At 45.5% G+C, this 18692-nt stretch overlaps 1 protein-coding gene across 6 annotated transcripts in view; it reads right to left on the minus strand.

Annotated features, from left to right (window-relative positions):
- The window catches only part of BICDL1 (BICD family like cargo adaptor 1), an 81061-nt gene that overhangs the window by 21780 nt on the left and 40589 nt on the right, over nt 1–18692 (minus strand). For 4 of the 6 annotated variants that reach the window (XR_013980590.1, XM_080986302.1, XM_080986298.1 and 1 more), the window contains 5 exons: nt 8860–9006; nt 6032–6256; nt 5208–5426; nt 3731–3874; nt 1347–1477 (listed from right to left, as the gene is read on the minus strand). Coding sequence is in view for 5 of the 6 variants with exons in the window: in XM_080986302.1 (XP_080842428.1) it covers nt 1347–1477; nt 3731–3874; nt 5208–5426; nt 6032–6256; nt 8860–9006 (866 nt within the window). In the remaining variant the exon portion in view is untranslated. The remainder of the gene's footprint in view (nt 1–1346; nt 1478–3730; nt 3875–5207; nt 5427–6031; nt 6257–8859; nt 9007–18692) is intronic. The other 2 variants (XM_080986300.1, XM_080986301.1) reach the window with 1 other exon arrangement.

The raw sequence follows: 18692 nt of genomic DNA on the forward strand, positions 1-18692 counted from the left end.
AGCAGCTTCTCTTTCCAGTCTATTTCTGAAATTCCTTTGTAGTAAAACAGCTACTTTGAGATCTTGTATAGAATGTCCTGGGAGATTAAAGTGTTCTCCTACTGGTTTCTCTGTTTTGTGATTCATCATCTTCTTGATCGTTGGACAAACTATTGGTATCGTCCACTCAATCTGCCAGAGCCTGTCTGCGCATGCAGAGGAGGTCCCTAACTAACCAAGGGTATGAGACCCAGATAAGCTGTAATATTCTGTAAATGGGAAGGGTGGTGGCTCAGTGGTAGAACATCTGCTCCGTATGTAGAAAGTCTCTTGTTTCGATTCCTGGCATCTCCAGGTAGAGATGGGAACGTCCCCCATTTGAAACTCTAAATAGCTGCTGCCAACCAGCGTGGACAATACTGAGTTAGATGGACCAATGGTATAAGGTGTAAATATAAGGCAGTTTGCTATGACTCCAGCTCCCCGACCATTGGCTGCGCTGGCTGGGGCTTATGGAAGTTGCAGCCAAAAACATCTAGAGGGCACCTAGTTAGGGAAGGCTGACATAATCAAACTAAGCAGCAGATTAATTCTTCTGCATTTTGGGGTTTTGTTTTTGCCCTTCTCCATGGATTCAAAACAACGCACGTTCACATGCATGATGGAGGCTTTGCATCTGCTTGATATACACTGTTTCTGGCTACCTGCTACGTTCCCCAGCTCTGCAGGATTGCAAATTAATGGTTCTCTATAGAAAAGAGCAGGGATGCGGGTGGTGCTGTGGGTTAAACCACAGAGCCTAGGACTTGCCGATCAGAAGGTTGGCGGTACGAATTCCCGTGATGGGGTGAGCTCCTGTTGCTCGGTCCCTGCTCCTGTCAACCTAGCAGTTCGAAAGCATGTCAAAGTGCAAGTAGATAAATAGGTACCGCTCCGGCGGGAAGGGAAACGGCGTTTCCGTGCACTGCTCTGGTTCGCCAGAAGCGGCTTAGTCATGCTGGCCACATGACCCGGAAGCTGTATGCCGGTTCCCTCAGCCAATAAAGCGAGATGAGCGCCGCAACCCCAGAGTCGGCCACGACTGGACCTAATGGTCAGGGGTCCCTTTCCCTTTGTAGAAAAGAACAGTGGTGTTTTTGCATCTCACCTGGGGAGCCTGTGGCCCTCCAGGATTCCGAGGTACAATTCCAATCACCTGGCTGGGGATGATGGGAGTTGGAGTCCAATGACGTTTGAAGTGCCACTGGTTCTCCACCCCGGCTGACTTTTTACTGAGCTTCTTGTCACACAGAAAGCCATCATGACGCAGCTGCCCCTCTCCCTGGGGGTCACAACCCCACATGTCTTTTAAAAATAATTCAGCTTACTTGGCGATTGCTTCATCCCGATCCCTGATAGCCTTCAAGAGTTGTTCGCTCATATCCTTATCATCTACTGATCCCCGGAGTCTGTCCCGTTCCTCTTTCAGGGAAGTCATCTCTACACTCAGTAGCGTCACCTGATAAGAAACAGAAGAAAAATTAACCGTTGATTGCCACTCATTGAATGGCAAGAATAAGGGACTGGAGTGACCACTCTGAAGGTGCCGCAAGGAAAAGATCGTGGATAGGGAGCTGTGCTTGTCATATCACAACCACAGTTATAAATGGGGTATTTTGAGGGGGGGGGGAGGGGAGACAAGAACAAAAATGGTCGCAATCTTGAGACACTGCATTCTGGAGGTTTTATGTAAGCCAGACCACATGGCTGTAGGAATAAATATTAAAACCTTAAATTCCTAAAAAGAACCTACAGCAGAGAAAAACTTGAAAAAGCCATCATGTTGGTTTTCAAACCTCATGTTTTTAAACCAGACAGATGGTCCTCTCATCGGTGCTAGCTAACAATCTGAAAGGCACCAGGTTAGAGTGAGGCTGTTTTAAGTAATTCCCATCAGTGAAAGGAACCACATCAGGATTTTTGAACATTTCAAGGTCACTAATACAGAATTTGTGGTTACCACAGCTAGCTGAAACACTATAAAAATCATGTCCTCAGCACCACCCCTCAGTGGCAAGAGAAATTGAAAATTGGCCGCTGCAGAGTTTTGAGGACCACATAGCTTTGCTTACTTTTTGCAGCTAGTCTTCTCTATCTATTTAGGGCTTATCTCCTACTGTTAGGCTCAGCAAATATAACAGCAGCTTAATTTAAAATGAATTAAATTTGTGTGCACACATACATGTCCATGTTCCTTAAGGATTTACAATCAATCAATCAAAAAACAACAACACATAAATGGATCCAGAAGGAAAAAGTATAGCTGGGGAGGGGAAGAGGGGAGTGGGTTTTAAACCCATTTAATATATAGAGATAACAAAAACAACAAAGTCCTGCTACACATAGAGAATGATCAGTTCACAGGAACATGGGGAAGCGGATTACAGTGGTACCTCAGGTTACATACGCTTCAGGTTACAGACTCCGCTAACCCAGAAATAGTACCTCGGGTTAAGAACTTTGCTTCAGGATGGGAACAGAAATCATGTGGTGGCACGGCAGCAGCGGGAGGCCCCATTAGCTAAAGTGGTGCTTCAGGTTAAGAACAGTTTCAGGTTAAGAACGGACCTCCGGAACGAATGAAGTACGTAACCAGAGGTAACACTGTATAGGATTCAGGACTGGGCACACATACCAGTGCATTTGCTTGCAGGCCTCCCTCCACAGGCTCCCATTGGGACTGGTATGGCAGAAGGCAAGGATGCCCAACAGTAGGTGGTGCCAGAGCCAATGAAAGACAGAGTCAACCAAATCTACTTTTGTTTCCATCTTCCTCCCTGTTGTGCTCCAGAAGGGCAACACTGAGACTAAGGGGATGGAAGATGGAGCAAGGTTGTTTTCTGCTGCTGCAAAAGCTCAGACTCGAACCAATGGATTTAAAATACAAGAAACAAGATTCCAACTAAACATTAGGAGGAACTTTCTGATGGTAAGAGCTGTCTGACAATGGAACAGACTACCTCGGAAAGTGGTGCCCTCTCCTTCTTTGGAGGTTTATAAACAGAGGTTGGATGACCATCTGTCAGGGATTCTTTAGTTGTGGTTCCTGCACCGCAGAGGGTTGGACTAGATTCTTCTTTAGTGACTTTCTCTTGGGTGAGAAAATAGGCAGATGAGCGCCGCAACCCCAGAGTCGGCCACAACTGGACCTGATGGTCAGGGGTTCCTTTACCTTTACCTATCCCCAAACAAAAATTAAACCAAGGGTGGGCAACCTCAGGCCCTTCAGATGTTCTTGGCCAAGGCGTCAGGAGGAATTTTGGGAGTTGTAGTCCATCAATACTGAAAGAGCCAGAAGCCTCTCCTTCCTTTAACTCAGCCTTTCTCAACCCATGGGTCCCCAGATGTTGTTGGACTACAACTCCCATCTCCCCTAGCTAGCAAGGCCAGAGCTCAGGGATTATGGAAGTTGTAGTCCAACAACATCTGGGGACCCACAGGTTGAGAACCGCTGCTTTAACTGGACAATAAGACTGAAATGATATAAACAAGCTACGTAATTCCATGACAACTCAAACCAGCAACAGAAAACAAATGAGCTCAGATGAGTTGAGTCAGGGTAGTATGCAACTGAATTGCTGGGAAGTGCAGGTGAGGGGAGTGTTGCTGTGGTCAGGTCTTGCTTTGGTTTCTCATTGGCATATGACTGGCCAGAGTGAAAAGAGGTTGCTGGGATAGGTAGGCCTTTGGATAGTCAGAGGTGAGTGCTTACCTGGCTATGGAGCTGCTGCAGCTCTTCCAGGCTCTGCCTCAGTTTCCCTCTTTCGCCTTCCATCAGCTCCCTCAAGGCTCTCGAATCTTCGCTTGTCTGCTTGATCTGTTCTTCTAAGGCATCATCATCGCTTCGCCGTGAGCTCTGGCAAGCGTAATGAAGCAAAGAAAGAAAAGTGAAATCAGTAGAGGTTTGGCAAGCAGAATGGAAGAAAGGAGAGTTTCAGGAGGGACCACACAAAGTTCAGTTAGGGACAGGTGACTCTGAAGGTTAATTCTTCTCAGTTTCACCTTTTCCCAGTCTTAAGTCTGGTTCTCCACATTTCCACACCAGTTTGCAAATTTCTAATAGAAGCCCTCATTGAAACTCATCAGCATTTTAGCGCCAATTTCTTCCCATATACAGTGGTACCTTGGTTCTCAAACTTAATCTGTTCCGGAAGTCCAAAACCAAAGTGTTCCAAAACCAAGGCGCGCTTTCCCATAGAAAGTAATGCAAAAACCGATTAATCCGTTCCAGACTTTTAAAAAGAACCCCTAAAACAGAAATTTGACATGAATTTGACTATCTAACGAGACCGTTGAGCCATAAAATGAAAGTGATAAACAATGTACTGCAGGCACACAATCAATCAATCAATCAGTCAGTAACTGAACTGGGTTCCAAATAAACACAAAAACAAAAAAGAGCCGCAAATACAAAAATGCAAAAAAAGAGAGCAAAAACAGACAGACCTTAGCGTAACACTCAAAACGGAAGCGTGGCACTCAAACATGTTCAGCTTCCAAAAATAGTTTGCAAATCGGAGCACTTACTTCTGGGTTTGCAGTGTTTGGGTTCTAAGTTGTTTGAGTACCAAGGCATTTGAGAACCAAGGTACCACTGTACACAGTTTTGCAAAGCAATTTTCTCCGATATAATGCACCTGTATGCTATTTCTATGCACACTTTACCCTCGTATGTGCATTTTTATCCGGACGTTTGACGGTCTATTGATCCCTGTGCCACCACTATGATCGCTTCCCCACTGCCACCAACCCATTTCTCTCGGGTACACACGGAGTCCAGACAGTTGTTAACATTAACAAATAATCAAGTTTATTTTATAGGCATGAACAAGCTTATGGTTTCAGTTAATTTTTCTTGGCAGTTTCTTAATCTTAGTTTCTTTACTGACCTATACGTTCCTAACAACTTCAAACTGATTATCCCAACTATCTATCTGACTCCACCTAACAGTTCCTCTCACTCTCTCACAACACAACTCGACCAACCCACAGACTTATCCTCCCTCTTCCTTCTCCAACTCCCAACTCTCAGCTGACTTTCACACAACTCCAACTCTAACTCCTCCCCTTGGGTTCCCACTGGCCAATCACTTCACCCTCATTTAACCCTTTCCTTATGACCCACCTAGGAGGGCAAACGCCACAGGTACATTTGCTTCAAGTGTGAGCTTCAAATCTCTCCCCCTTACCGTGGAGTCTGTGCCATCTATAACACTTTGGATCAGCCTCTTCAGCTCGCTGAGGGCAGCCCGCAAGCTACCAGCCGGCACATCTTTGGCCGAGGAGGTTTCCGATGACTCGTCCATGGAAGAGTCCGTGGAGACCGCAGAATCCGCACTGTCGTTCCCTCGAAGGTGAGTGCACAAGTATCGGACCTGGCAGTAGGCCTCCCAGAGCTGGAGCCTGAGCTGTGATCAGAATGCAGAAAGGACTGTTCTAGGGAGTGCTGACCGGTGCTGACTGGGACTGATAGGGTGGAAAGCAGGGAGTCCAACAGTACGTGGCGCCAGAGCCAATGGCAGGCAGCGCCAACGAACCCTACTCTTGCCCCCAACTTCCTCCCTGCTGAGTTCTAGAAGGACAACACTGAGTCTAAGGGAGAGGCAAGCAATTGGGGCCAGCTGAGGACAGACTGAGGTTGGTGGGGCAGTACCCCTGTTGCCCTAATGGACCAGTCTCCATTTGACCTGGGGTGGCACTTTTCCATATATTTCAAACAAAGAAGCACACTTGGGGCCAAGCTAGGCATGACTTTTGACACATAGCTTGTCCTTGTGGAATTGATTACCCTTCCCCCCTACCAGCAAATAAATTATTAGTATTAAATAATATTGTGTGCCAACCATAAAACAGCACATACTGAGAAATCAAGTTGATGACTGGCTGTCAAATGCAGATCAGGAACATTCAGGAAACACCGGAGTATTCAGGGAATGTGCAACACAAACATTTGCGGACGGAGGATTTTAGGAAGGAAGTCCACTATGGCTCTACCACACACATTTAAACACACCTGTGCTGAACCCAATTCTTCTGGAGCCAAGAGTTTTGATGCTACCTGTTCTCTCTCTTGCTCCAGTTCCTCGGCCTCCATGCTCTGCTCAATCTCTGACAGCAGTGACGTGCTGGTAGAGTTGAAATTCTGGAGGCTTCTCTCCTCGCTGAGTTCATCTACCTTGAGCTGCAGTTGCCGATAAGACAGTCTCACCTCCTGAAGTTCTAGCTGGTTCTGATGCAACTGGCACAAGAAATTATAAAGATATATTCTTCATTTATTTTATTATCATCATCATCATCATCATCATCATCATCATCATCCACCCTTCACCATAAGGTCACAGAGCAGGCTTCAGCAATATAAAACACAAGCTAAAAACCAGTTAAAACAATTTACAATCAGAAGAATAGGGTGGGTCTTAAAATATATATCTGCATTTCACGAAAACTGCATTTTGAATGTGCCAGGCACACCTCTGTGAGGAGGGATTCCCACAGCTTCACATGCCTGTATGATGCCAGTATTTTATTAGTTAAAATTAGCATGCCTTTACACCTGTTCACTGTATTCACAACATTGTGTTTTTGTTTTTAGGTAAACAATTAAAAAAACATAAATGAGGCTTTTACAACACAACCCTACACGTCTTTTAAAAACATTGCATAGCTCCAAAACAGCTCAAACGCCCTTTATTTCAGTCTGTTTTTTAACCACTGCTGTTGCTTTTATTCACTGCTAATGCTTTAACAGCTATTGTTCACGTTTAAGGGGGAATAATGTGGTTTTAACTGGATGATCATATCCTTTTGCTTTAATCATCATTATTGTATTTTACAAAGTTTTAAGCTGTATCCAGTTAATCTTACTCACTCATTAAAAATAATGAGCATGGCTGTCTTGGATTCATTAATTTCAGCAAGTCCAACTTAGGTTGGATAGAAAGCTTTGCATGCTGCTTTGTGGGGACAATTAAACACTAAGAGACAGAAAATACCGTATTTTTTCATGTATAAGACTAGGTTTCCCCCCTAAAAATAATGTCAAAAATTAGGGAAGCGTCTTATACATGGATACATCTCCCCCCATTTTCTTAAATCTCCCCCAAAATAAGAGGCGTCTTATACATGGGGGCATCTTATAGACGAAAAAATATGGTAAATTGGGCATATAAACAAATCAATGCTACCCATAATAAATATAACTCAATCCAATTTTAATGAATATTTTATATTCTCTGTAAACCAAGAGGTTATATTTACTGTTCAGCGGCATACACGTTTTTGTGAAGTATAATAATAAACTAAAATACATGTTTTCTGAACAGGAAGTCCTACTGAATACAGTGGGGCTCACTACCAGGGAAGCAGGTCTAGGATTGCAGCAGCAGCCTTCGAGAATATGCAGCAGTGAATGGGAATCTGTAGCCCTCCAGATTTCATTGGAGTCCAGCTCCCATTAACTCCGACCCATGTGGTTAATGGTCAAGAATGATGGGAGTTGTAGTCCAGGGATATGTGGAGGGCCATGGGTTTCCCTTTCCTCCCACCGATGTCATACTGGTTCCTAGTGTTAACGCAGAAATCTGAGGGCTACCTTGGACAAAAAACAAGGACACCACCCAGGAATACCAGAACAGCAGCCAGTAGGCTTGGTCTTTATTGAAGATTGTCGCGACAGGACTCCCACCTGCCACAAGGTGGAACAAGATAGAAGCCCCAAACAAAAGAGCCCCCAAACTTTTATTAGTTGCTAATCCCCATGTTGAAGGGATGCGAGTGGCGCTGTGGGTTAAACCACAGAGCCTAGGACTTGCCGATCAGAAGGTCGGCGGTTTGAATCCCCACGACGGGGTGAGCTCCCATTGCTCGGTCCCTGCTCCTGCCAACCTAGCAGTTCAAAAGCACGTCAAAGTGCAAGTAGATAAATATGTACCGCTCTGGCAGGAAGGTAAACGGCATTTCCATGCGCTGCTCTGGTTCGCCAGAAGTCGCTTAGTCATGCTGGCCACATGACCCAGAAGCTGTACGCCGGCTCCCTCGGTAAATAAAGCGAGATGAGCGCCGCAACCCCAGAGTCGGCCACGACTGGACCTAATGGTCAGGGGTCCCTTTACCTTTACCTAATCCCCATGTTACACCCCCCGAAACTACATCACTCATACATCACGGTTACATCATGAAAGGGGAAGTCTGGTGGCAGTAATCTGAGCATCCTGGACCCTGCCCCATGGTTCCCCTTGCCCTCCACCAAACACCCATCAAGTCTAACAAAAAGATATTTACATTTCCCTGTAAATTAATCAAGTTAATCACACCCTTTTGTCTTCATCTGGGTTTGTTATTTCTGGAACAGCTACCTGTCTGGCACTCAGGTATCAGGATGCCAGGAATTATCACTCAGGCAGAGGGGCTGCGGAGTAGCTGAGCTCAAATGTCTATATGAATTTCTGAAGTTTTCCCAGTGAGCCAGTACATAGATACATTTAGCATTGAATTGTTACATTTGGTATCGTGCAGCAAAGGCCCTTTGAATAGGCAGGAAGAAACTGTGAAGTGTTTTGTGGGGACAAATCACAAAAGTCACAAAAGTGATTGTGCTGGTTTTGGTAGTGGGCTGCATGTGCATGATATCTGCTGAAGGGGCAACCCCCCCCCCCAACCTATACATAAATTCCTGCAACACTAGTAAAAGTCCATTATCAGGTTGCTCAAGCCTCACAATATTACCTTCCTGTTCCCAAACTGGTGATCCGGCGGCATCGCTCAATCATAATAATAATATTTTAAATCAGTCCCTTCCTTCCAGCTGTCTCCCCCTTTTCCCAAGCCCCTGTTCCCCCATACCTGCATGTCCTTCTCGTGACTCTGCCGCTCCAAAATCAACACGCGATCTTGAAGCTCCTCCACCGTCCCCTGAAGAAGATTGTTTTCTTCCATCATGGCACTCAGCCGACGCTCCAGCTCGTGCTTCCTATCTGTAAGCATCTTAATCTGAAAGTGGAGGAAGGGGGGACGAAAAGGAACCCCAAAAGTAAGTCTCAAGAGTTTGCGATTTCCCAGTCAGCAAAGAATGAGTACTCGGCCAGGTGTAGAGAAGGAGAGAAATGAATGCAAAATCTATCTGCACCTGTGGTCAAAAGAGGAGTCCGCTTTCCCCCTTGCCAGAAACTTGTCTGGAGAGGCGAGAAAGAGAGAGTGTGGGGGAGGAATTTAAACTCTTAGAGAGCTGGAATGTGGGTTGCCAGGCAAAGGAGGAGGGAGGGAAGGAGGAAAGCCAGGCCACTGTGTTCTCTGGAATTCCCAAGAGAGATAAAACGCCAGGAAAGGACGCCTTGCCCCTCTCTCAGTCTGCTCACGGACCACCTTGCTTACACCTTCAAAGCACAAACAGATTTGTTTATGCAACTGCTTTCCACACTGGGCCTTTCCCCTTTTTTCTTTTAGGTAGCCAAATGTGGGGGAATTTCCATGGTCTGGATTCCAGGTACCTAAACAGCCCCGTCAGATTTGGGAAGAGGCCTTCTTGCTCCTTCAGGCCAAAGACTGTTGCTTCTTTTCTTTTACTTTCACACCAATATCTATTTGAACTCCTCCAAGGACTTTAAAGTACAGTGGTACCTCGGGTTAAGTACTTAATTCGTTCCGGAGGTCCGTTCTTAACCTGAAACTGTTCTTGACCTGAAGCACCACTTTAGCTAATGGGGCTTCCCGCTGCCACCGCACAATTTCTGTTCTCATCCTGAAGCAAAGTTCTTAACCTGAGGTATTATTTCTGGGTTAGCGGAGTCTGTAACCTGAAGCGTCTGTAACCCGAGGTACCAATGCAGTGTGCATGGTTCACCCCTCCCCCTTTTCCCCTTTGTGTCTTCACAACAACCCTGTGAGGTAGGTTAGGCTGAAAGACTGACTGGTTTGAAGTCACCCATGGAGCTTCAAGTCCAAGTGGAGATTTGAGCTCTCCTTTTCTCCAAGGAGTTCAAAACAGAGCACATAGTTCTCCCCTACCCAAATCAAATTCTCAAAGTTTCAGTACAATAAAATCACCCACCAAAACCCGCAGCTAACACTTAAGTTAATGCTGTATAATGTTCACGAATCCTCATTGTGTGTTGCAGAAACTCATTTTTATATCCCTAGAAGCTGAGAGGGAAGGCGATTGGCCCAAGGTCACCCGGTGAGGTTCACAGCTGTGTGGGGATTTGAACTTGGGTTCCCCCAGTCCATGGCCAGCACTTCAACTGAGGGGTAGGCATTGTGGTGTCCTCCAGATTTTCCCACTCTGTAACTCCTGTTAAGTTGTGGGTGAACATATCAGACGACACAGTGATTCTTCAAACAGCTCTTGTTTATTCACAGGCCAGAACAGAACTGAACTGAGGGGTTCAGACAGCCTGCTTATATAGAGCTCCACTACAATGCAACTGTAACACTTTCCAATCACTGAACGTCACTTTCAATCCCTTATTTGCATATGTGGACCTGAGTGAAAACTATCTACAGTATCCCCCTGCTGGCCCAGGGTGAGAACATCAGTACATAACAAATCCCATCATTTCTGACCATTGGCCATGCTGGCTAGGGTTGATGGGAGCTGGAGTCCAACAACATCTGGAGGGCACCAGGTTGGCTACCTGTGTTCTAACCATTACATCACCCTGGCTAAACTCATTTACCAGTAACAGCCACCAAGTTGCCTCTGGAAGCTCACAAGCAGACCCCGATGATAACTGCTTTCTTCTATTTGTCCCTAGCACCCAGTATTCAGAGATTCCAGTGTGGCACATAAACATTTATAGATCTCACCTAAATCCATAACATTAATTTAGGTATAATACAGTCTATTTATTTTCTTTGAACAAATTACACTGGGATTTACTATTGTTCATTCTTCAGTCCCCCCCCTCTAAATGTATATTATTATTTATTTTACTATTATTATATAAAAGAATAAAAAATTTTAAAAAAGTAAAACTCAGTACTGTAAAAAAGAGAGAGAAAAGATCCCTCTCTCTGTTAAAAAGCTTTAATTTAATGTTTAAATTGTCAATGGTTTGTAGTGAAATGATTGCATTTTGTGACTGTTGCAGCTAAGTCAGCTTGGAAATCTCAATATGTGTATGTGTGTACAGTATAAGGGATGTGCACCATATTCAATCAAAGCCCAGAACCTGAACCAATTCTGGGCAATTCCTGGTCAGATTTGGCTGGGTTGGGTTGACACAACCCCAGATCCCTCCCATGGGGGCACCTGGCTGGTAACTGTGAGAAAAAGATGCTGGACTAGTTTGTTCTTGTTATGTACTGAACTGAATAGGATCCAAAAGGCAGCAGTCTGATTGGTCCACAGGAGCCACCAATCCAGCCCCAAGTGAATCCACAACTTGATTGGCCTACAGGAGAATCCCGGAATTAGCCAATCACGTGGGGCCCATTGTGTTAATAATGTATATAAAGCAGACAGCCTGGGGGAACTTCCATTCCTCCTCACCACTATGAGCTGAATAAAGAGCATGAAATCCACTCTCGACTCCGAGTATATTTCAGTTCTCATCCAGCAAGGCTATTCCTATGTAGATATGCTCCGACAGGCACATGATGTGAAGGAATTTCTTTTGTCAAAACAATGAAGAGTCTTGTGGCATCTTAAAAACTGAAGATTTTTTTTTTGTTCAAGGATGGTCTACCTCAAGGTCAGTCACAGGGTGTTCTTGGAAAGTTTCAATGTCCACACATTGGTTTGGGGCTATTGCTGTTTCTAAAATAAAATTTGGGTCCATTTATTCTGTTGCATAAAAGGGATGCGGGTGGCGCTGTGGGTTACACCACTGAGCCTAGGGCTTGTGGATCAGAAGGTCGGCGGTTCGAATCCCCACAACGGGGTGAGCTCCCATTGCTTGGTCCCTGCTCCTGCCAACCTAGCAGTTTGAAAACATGTCAAAGAGCAAGTAGATAAATAGGTACCACTCCAGCGGGAAGGTAAACGGTGTTTCCGTGCGCTGCTCTGGTTCGCCAGAAGCGGCTTAGTCATGCTGGCCACATGACCTGGAAGCTGTACACCGGCTCCCTCAGCCAATAAAGTGAGATGAGCGCTGCAACCCCAGAGTCGGCCACGACTGGACCTAATGGTCAGAGCTCCTTTACCTATTCTGTTGCATAGAAGAGTCTGGCCTATTTGTCGTAATGCAGAAGGCGCTACTGGCAGATGACAGCATATATACCACATTGAAAGATGAGCAGGCGAAGGAGCCCCTAATGTTGTAAGTGATATTATTAGGTTCTGTAACAGTCCTGGCAGAGTTGGGATCTGGGCCTGTCCCTGTAACTCTGTTCTTTATTTATTGATAAAAGTGTTTTCATTCTGCCAGATCATAAAGTACTGGGATAGTGTTGAATGTTAAAACGTAAAACACCACTGACAAAAATAAAAATGCAGATAACCGTTGCGGTAACTGGCTAATCCAAAAACAAAAATTAGACAGCTACAAAGGCCTGCCAGCATAGAAAGGGGATGCGTAGAAGTCACAGGGTGTGTGCCGAATCTCTGCTGGAAGAGCTTTCTACAGCATGGGACCCACAACACGAAATGCCTGATTTCTAGTTGAGCCAAGCTGGGCCTCTAATACAACGAACAGCACGCCTCTACATGATCTCAGAGACCAAGCTAGAATATAAGGGGTGTGATGGTTGTTGTTGTTTAGTCGTTTAGTCGTGTCCGACTCTTCGTGACCCCATGGACCAGAGCACGCCAGGCACTCCTGTCTTCCACTGCCTCCTGCAGTTTGGTCAGACTCATGTTTGTAGCTTCAAAGACACTATCCAACCATCTGGTCCTCTGTCATCCCCTTCTCCTTGTGCCCTCCATCTTTCCCAACATCAGGGTCTTTTCCAGGGAGTCTTCTCTTCTCATGAGGTGGCCAAAGTATTGGAGCCTCAGCTTCACGATCTGTCCTTCCAGTGAGCACTCAAGGCTAATTTCCTTAAGAATGGATAGGTTTGATCTTCTTGCAGTCCATGGGACTCTCAAGAGTCTCCTCCAGCACCATAATTCAAAAGCATCAATTCTTCAGCGATCAGCCTTTTTTAGGGTCCAGCTCTCACTTCCATACATCACTACTGGGAAAACCATAGCTTTTACTATACGGATCTTTGTTGGCAAGGTGATGTCTCTGCTTTTTAAGATGCTGTCTAGGTTGGTCATTGCTTTCCTCCCAAGAAGCAGGCGTCTCTTAATTTCGTGGCTGCTGTCACCATCTGCAGTGATCATGGAGCCCAAGAAAGTAAAATCTCTCACTGCCTCCATTTCTTCTCCTTCTATTTGCCAGGAGGTAATGGGACCAGTGGCCATGATCTTCGTTTTTTTGATGTTGAGCTTCAGACTCAGGTGTGATGGTATCGATCCCCAAACCCTGGGTTACTTGGTTTGTGTATTTTGAGTAGCAGCTAGAGATGCCTGCTTAAGGCTCTCTCGAGGTGCATCTGTACACATAGCGTCTTGTACCTCTGTAGAAAATGGGATTGGAGAATAAGGGCCTGTGCAATGCAGTGTTGGAGAAAGTTGCCACTCAAACACCTGCACCTTCTCTAGTTTGTTAATGGTGATGACAGCTCCTCCTTTCTCAACCTCCATTTTGTTTCTCAGGCTCTGGACGGCAGTGCACTCTGCGTGGCCGAGATTGTGGGGAATGCTGTGGTTTCCTGAGGACCTCTGCTTGGGCACAGGGCATGCCAGTCTTGTCTAACTGACCTCCCATCAATCAGGCCTACTGGATGATCACCACATTTTGTGATAGCCTTCTCCCAAACTGGTGCATTCCAGATGTTTTAGAAGACACTTCCTATCCACCCCAGCATTATGTGGCTGTGCTATTTGGGGCCGATGGAAACTGTAGTCCAAAACATCTGGAGGCATCAAGTTGGGAAAGGCTGTTTAACACTCACACTTGTTTTAACTGAGGTAATTACTTCTGATTCTACAGAAACGAATTTGCTTTATCAGCAAAACACAATTACTCCCTGTTTGCATTCCCTGCCACCCCCTCTTTCCTCCCACTGGGTACCACATATGACTCATATACTATTTTGCTCTGAGATAAGGACAAATCAGAGGAGAATGACCACACTGAGGAGTATCCTCTGCTGACTTTGATAAAATTGCCTTCTGCAATGGATCAAGAGAATCAAGAATGGAGAAACCACCCTCTCTTTTGGGCTCGGTAGAAACAGAAGTAGTTCATAGGGACAGTCAATGTGCCAAAGGAAGGGTTTAAAAACCATTAGAAGCATAAGAAGCTTATATTGATTTATACCAGCGATGTCCAACCAGTAGATTGCGATCTACCAGTAGATCCCCGTCTGATCCTGGCAGATCATGGGATCCTTATCATGTACAAAAATTTATGGGGGGGAGGTAAAAAACTCTGGGCAATCCTCCCCCCCAAAAACTCAGCAACTCTGGGCAATCCACCCACCCCACGCACACTCTTCCTCCCTCCAATGACAATGGGTCAATCAGGGATTAGCAACCTTTTTTCAGCCGTGGGCCGGTCCACCGTCCCTCAGACCTTGTGGGGGGCCGGACTATATTTTGAAGAAAAAAATGAACGAATTCCTATGCCCCACAAATATCCCAGAGATGCATTTTAAATAAAAGGACACGTTCTACTCATGTAAAAACACGCTGATTCCCGGACCGTCCACGGGCCGCATTTAGAAGGCGATTGGGCCGTATCTGGCACCTGGGCCTTAGGTTGCCTACCCCTGGGATAGCTCACTGCCAGATTTTTTTTAATACTGGGAGTAGATCACAGTCTCTTGGGAGTTGGACACGCCTGATTTAGACTACTGGTCCATCTAGCTCAGAATTGTCTATGCTGACTGGCAGTGGCTCTCTCCTTGCAGTACCTGGAGATGCCTGGGATTGTACTTGAACTACTCTTGAGGCGATGACTTCTAGTCCACACAAAAGTGCTCTCTAGCTTACATTAGTTCTTGTTTAAACATTTTTGGCCATTCTGTTGATCGCTTGGGAATTTCTGCTTACAAAAGAGCTTCTCTACCAGTGAGCTACTGCCCTTTCCCCTGACATCAGCAATGGTCCTGGCCATGATCTGAAGGCACATCTGAGGGTATCACCTTAACAAAGCTAAGCAGCTCTGGCCAGGGCCTGGATGGAGGACTGCCTGGAAACCACATGCTATGATGCCTGGTGTTATGTACTGAGTTGAATAGGATCCAAACTGCAGCAGTCTGATTGGTCCTAGAACAATAGGATCCAAAATGCAGCAGTCCTAGAACAATAGGATCCAAAATGCAGCGGTCTGATTGGTCCTAGAACAATAGGATTCAGAATGCAGCAGTCTGATTGGTCCTAGAACAATGCAGCAGTATGATTGGTTGGCAGGAGCCACCCAATCCAGCTCCAGATAGAAGTGAATCCACAACCTGATTGGCCTACAGGAGAATTCCGGAATTAGCCAATCACGTGCAGCCCATTGTGTAAATAATGTATATAAAGCAGATACTTTGAGGGGACTTTCATTCCCTCCTCACCACTATGAGCTGAATAAAGAGCATGAAATCCACTCTCGACTCTGAGTACCGTATTTTTTGCTCTATTAGACTCAGTTTTTCCCCTCCTAAAAAGTAAAGGGAAATGTGTGTGTGTCTTATGGAGTGAATGCAGGCTGCACAGCTATCCCAGAAGCCAGAACAGCAAGAGGGATCGCTGCTTTCGCTGCGCAGCAATCCGTCTTGTTGTTCTGGCTTCTGAGATTCAGAATATTTTTTTTCTTGTTTTCCTCCTCCAAAAACTAGGTGCGTCTTGTGGTCTGGTGCATCTTATAGAGCGAAAAATACAGTATATTTCACTCTGAGTATATTTCACCTGGGTTTCATGGTGGGAAACGCAGGATGAAGAGGCAATAATTTTTAAAAAAAAAAAAAATGTTTAAGGAAGGCAATAAAAAACAGCAGCTTTCAGAGAACAAGTAGGCTTCAACTGATGTTGATATGGGCCCATTGGGACTGGTAGGGCGGTAGCCAAGGAGCCCAACAGTAGGTGGCGCCAGAGCCGATGACAGGCAAAGGCAACAGATGCTAATTTTGTTCCCATCCTCCAACTCCCTGCTGAGCTTTACGAGGGCAACCCTGAGACTAAGGAGGAGGAACTTGACAGCCAGGGCTGATTATAAGAAGGTAGGCAAGTAGGGGCTGTGGCTGAAGGCAGACTGAGATTAGTGGGGCAGTGCCCTATTTGCCCCAATGGACCAGTCTCCACTTTCTTGATGTTTCCTGTTGAGAACCTTTTCTGTCTCTGCAACCTCCAGGAGACTGGTAAACAAAACCCTGTCCCAGCAAAGATACTACAAGTGGACGGCAGACTTTTAAAAGCAAAGGTCCAAGAGTAGCATTCTCAGTCCCCGTGTGGGAGAGTCAGGGAAATTTTCAGCATCCCCCAAGGTTATCCAGTGCCACTGAAGGGATTTTCTGCCCGTACATTTTATGTTTTATTACTCACATCCGTCCTGTTGTCTGTAATTCTTTAGTACACAAATCTCAGTTCACCAGTTCCAGACCCTTCCCGTTATCCAGTCTGTTTCTCACACAAGAAGGTCAAAAGGCCCCATAAAGAATTTTTTGAAAAACCCCTCAGAAATATGTAAGTCAGAGAAAGGCTAGGTGCAATATAGAGTGCAGACAGGCTTTAAAAGAACCAAAAAAATGTTTTGAGACATTCAGAGCTCTTCTTCAGCAGAAAGAAAAACCCAATTTCTAGATATACAAGGTGTACAGCAGCTGTGAAAAAGGCGTCTTCCATGTTAGAGATCATTAGGAAAGGGATCAAAAATAAAATCAGCTGAGTTTTAGATGTCTAGTTAAAACTGTTTTATTTCAGGTCTTTGAACGGTGTTCTGATTTTTTAAATAAACAATCTTATATTTTATGTTTAAATTTCCGAGATTTCCAATTTCTGAGAATTAGGTTTAATTTATATTTTAAATTTTGAATGTTTTCTTTTTTTATCACTGTAAGCCACTGTGAGACTTAAGACAATGAAAAGTGGTATATAAAATTGCAAATTAGATAAATTCAATTTTATGGTGCAACCACAATTGGAATACTGTGTACAGCAGGGGTCATACTATGTACGCGCACCCGCCAACCACCTCAGATCACCACATCAGTAGAAACATTTTCCTTTGCCAGCATGGTTTGATTTCAAATCACACAGGCAAAGGAGGTGGGATTTGTAGTCATCACTGACGAGCAGCTCCCAAGTGGAACCAATCCGAGTGAGGCATGCATTTGTTGCCAGATTCAAGCCTCTCCTTGCCAAGGAACTATTAAGAGGGCACTTAAAGCTCCCAGTTGCTCCTTGGCAGCCGTGTGGGAAAGAGGTGCAACTTGGGTTTGGTGGTCTCAGAAGCCAAATTAGGTCCCTTCAGGGCCTAATGAGACCTGTGGACTAGAGGTTCCCCATTACTGTGCTATCTCAGTTGACAAACAGTCCTGTTTACGAACTATTCGGTTTACGAATTCCACAAAACTGGAAGTAGTGTGCAGGTTTGTAAACTTTACCTCGGTTTAAGAACGGAATCCGAACGGTGGAAGGGCACTGGCGGCGGGAGGCCTCATTAGGGAAAGCACGCCTCGGTTTAAGAACAGTTTCGCTTTAAGAACGGACTTCCAGAATGGATTAAGTTCATAAACCGAGGTACCACTGTACTGATGTACAATTCTGGTCATCACGTTCTAAAAAGGTTTAGAAAAGGGCAGTCAAAATGATCCTATGAGGAAAGGCTACCATGTTTGGGGCTTTTTAGTTTTGAAAGAAGGCAAGTAAGGGGGGATATTATAGAGATGTAGAAAACTACTGTATTTTTTGCTCTATAAGACGCACCTTTTCCCTCCTAAAAAGTAAGGGGAAATGTGTGTGCGTCTTATGGAGCTAATGCAGGCTGTGCGGCTAAACCAGAAACCAGAACTTGCTGTTCTAGCTTCTGGCTTAGCCATGCAAAGCCTCCGCAGGGCACGGGGAGCCTTCATCCCGCTGCCCTGTGGAGGCTGCGCACGGCTATCCCTGGCTTTTGTGGGAGGTGGGGGAGGGACAGAGCACGCGGCTCTGTTCCTTCCCCCACCTCCCGCAAAAGGCGCACTCCCTTTAAAGAGCTGCACGGAGCGTGTGTGTGGCTCTTGGGGGCTTTTCCCTGAGGAGGGAGAAGGGCAGACCATCAGTGACGGGCTGCCCTTCTCCCTCCTCGGGGAAAAGCCCCCAAGAGCCACACACACACTCCGTGCAGCTTGTGAAAGGGAGCACTGAGCAGAGCCTGGGATGCATATAGGCTCTGCTCAGCGCTCCCTTTAAAGAATATTTTTTTTCTTGCATTCCCCCTCTAAAAACTAGGTGCGTCTTATGGTCAGGTGCGTCTTATGGAGCCAAAAATACTGTATGTCCCCTTCATGGATGACTGCCTTGTCGCGGTGAAGGGGTTTGAATAACTCCAAGAAACTATGCTGTGCAGGGCCACCCAAGATGGACAGGTCATAGGCGAGAGTTTAGACTAAATGTGATCCACCTGGAGAAGGAACTGCCAGACCACTCCAGTATTTTGCCAAGAAAACTCCATGGACATAAAAAAGGAGAAGCTTTGAGAAGAAAGGGAGAGTTTCTAAGACAT

The sequence above is a fragment of the Podarcis pityusensis genome (assembly GCF_964106645.2).
Source record: "Podarcis pityusensis genome assembly, chromosome: 16".
In the NCBI taxonomy this organism is placed as follows: Eukaryota; Metazoa; Chordata; class Lepidosauria; order Squamata; family Lacertidae; genus Podarcis; species Podarcis pityusensis.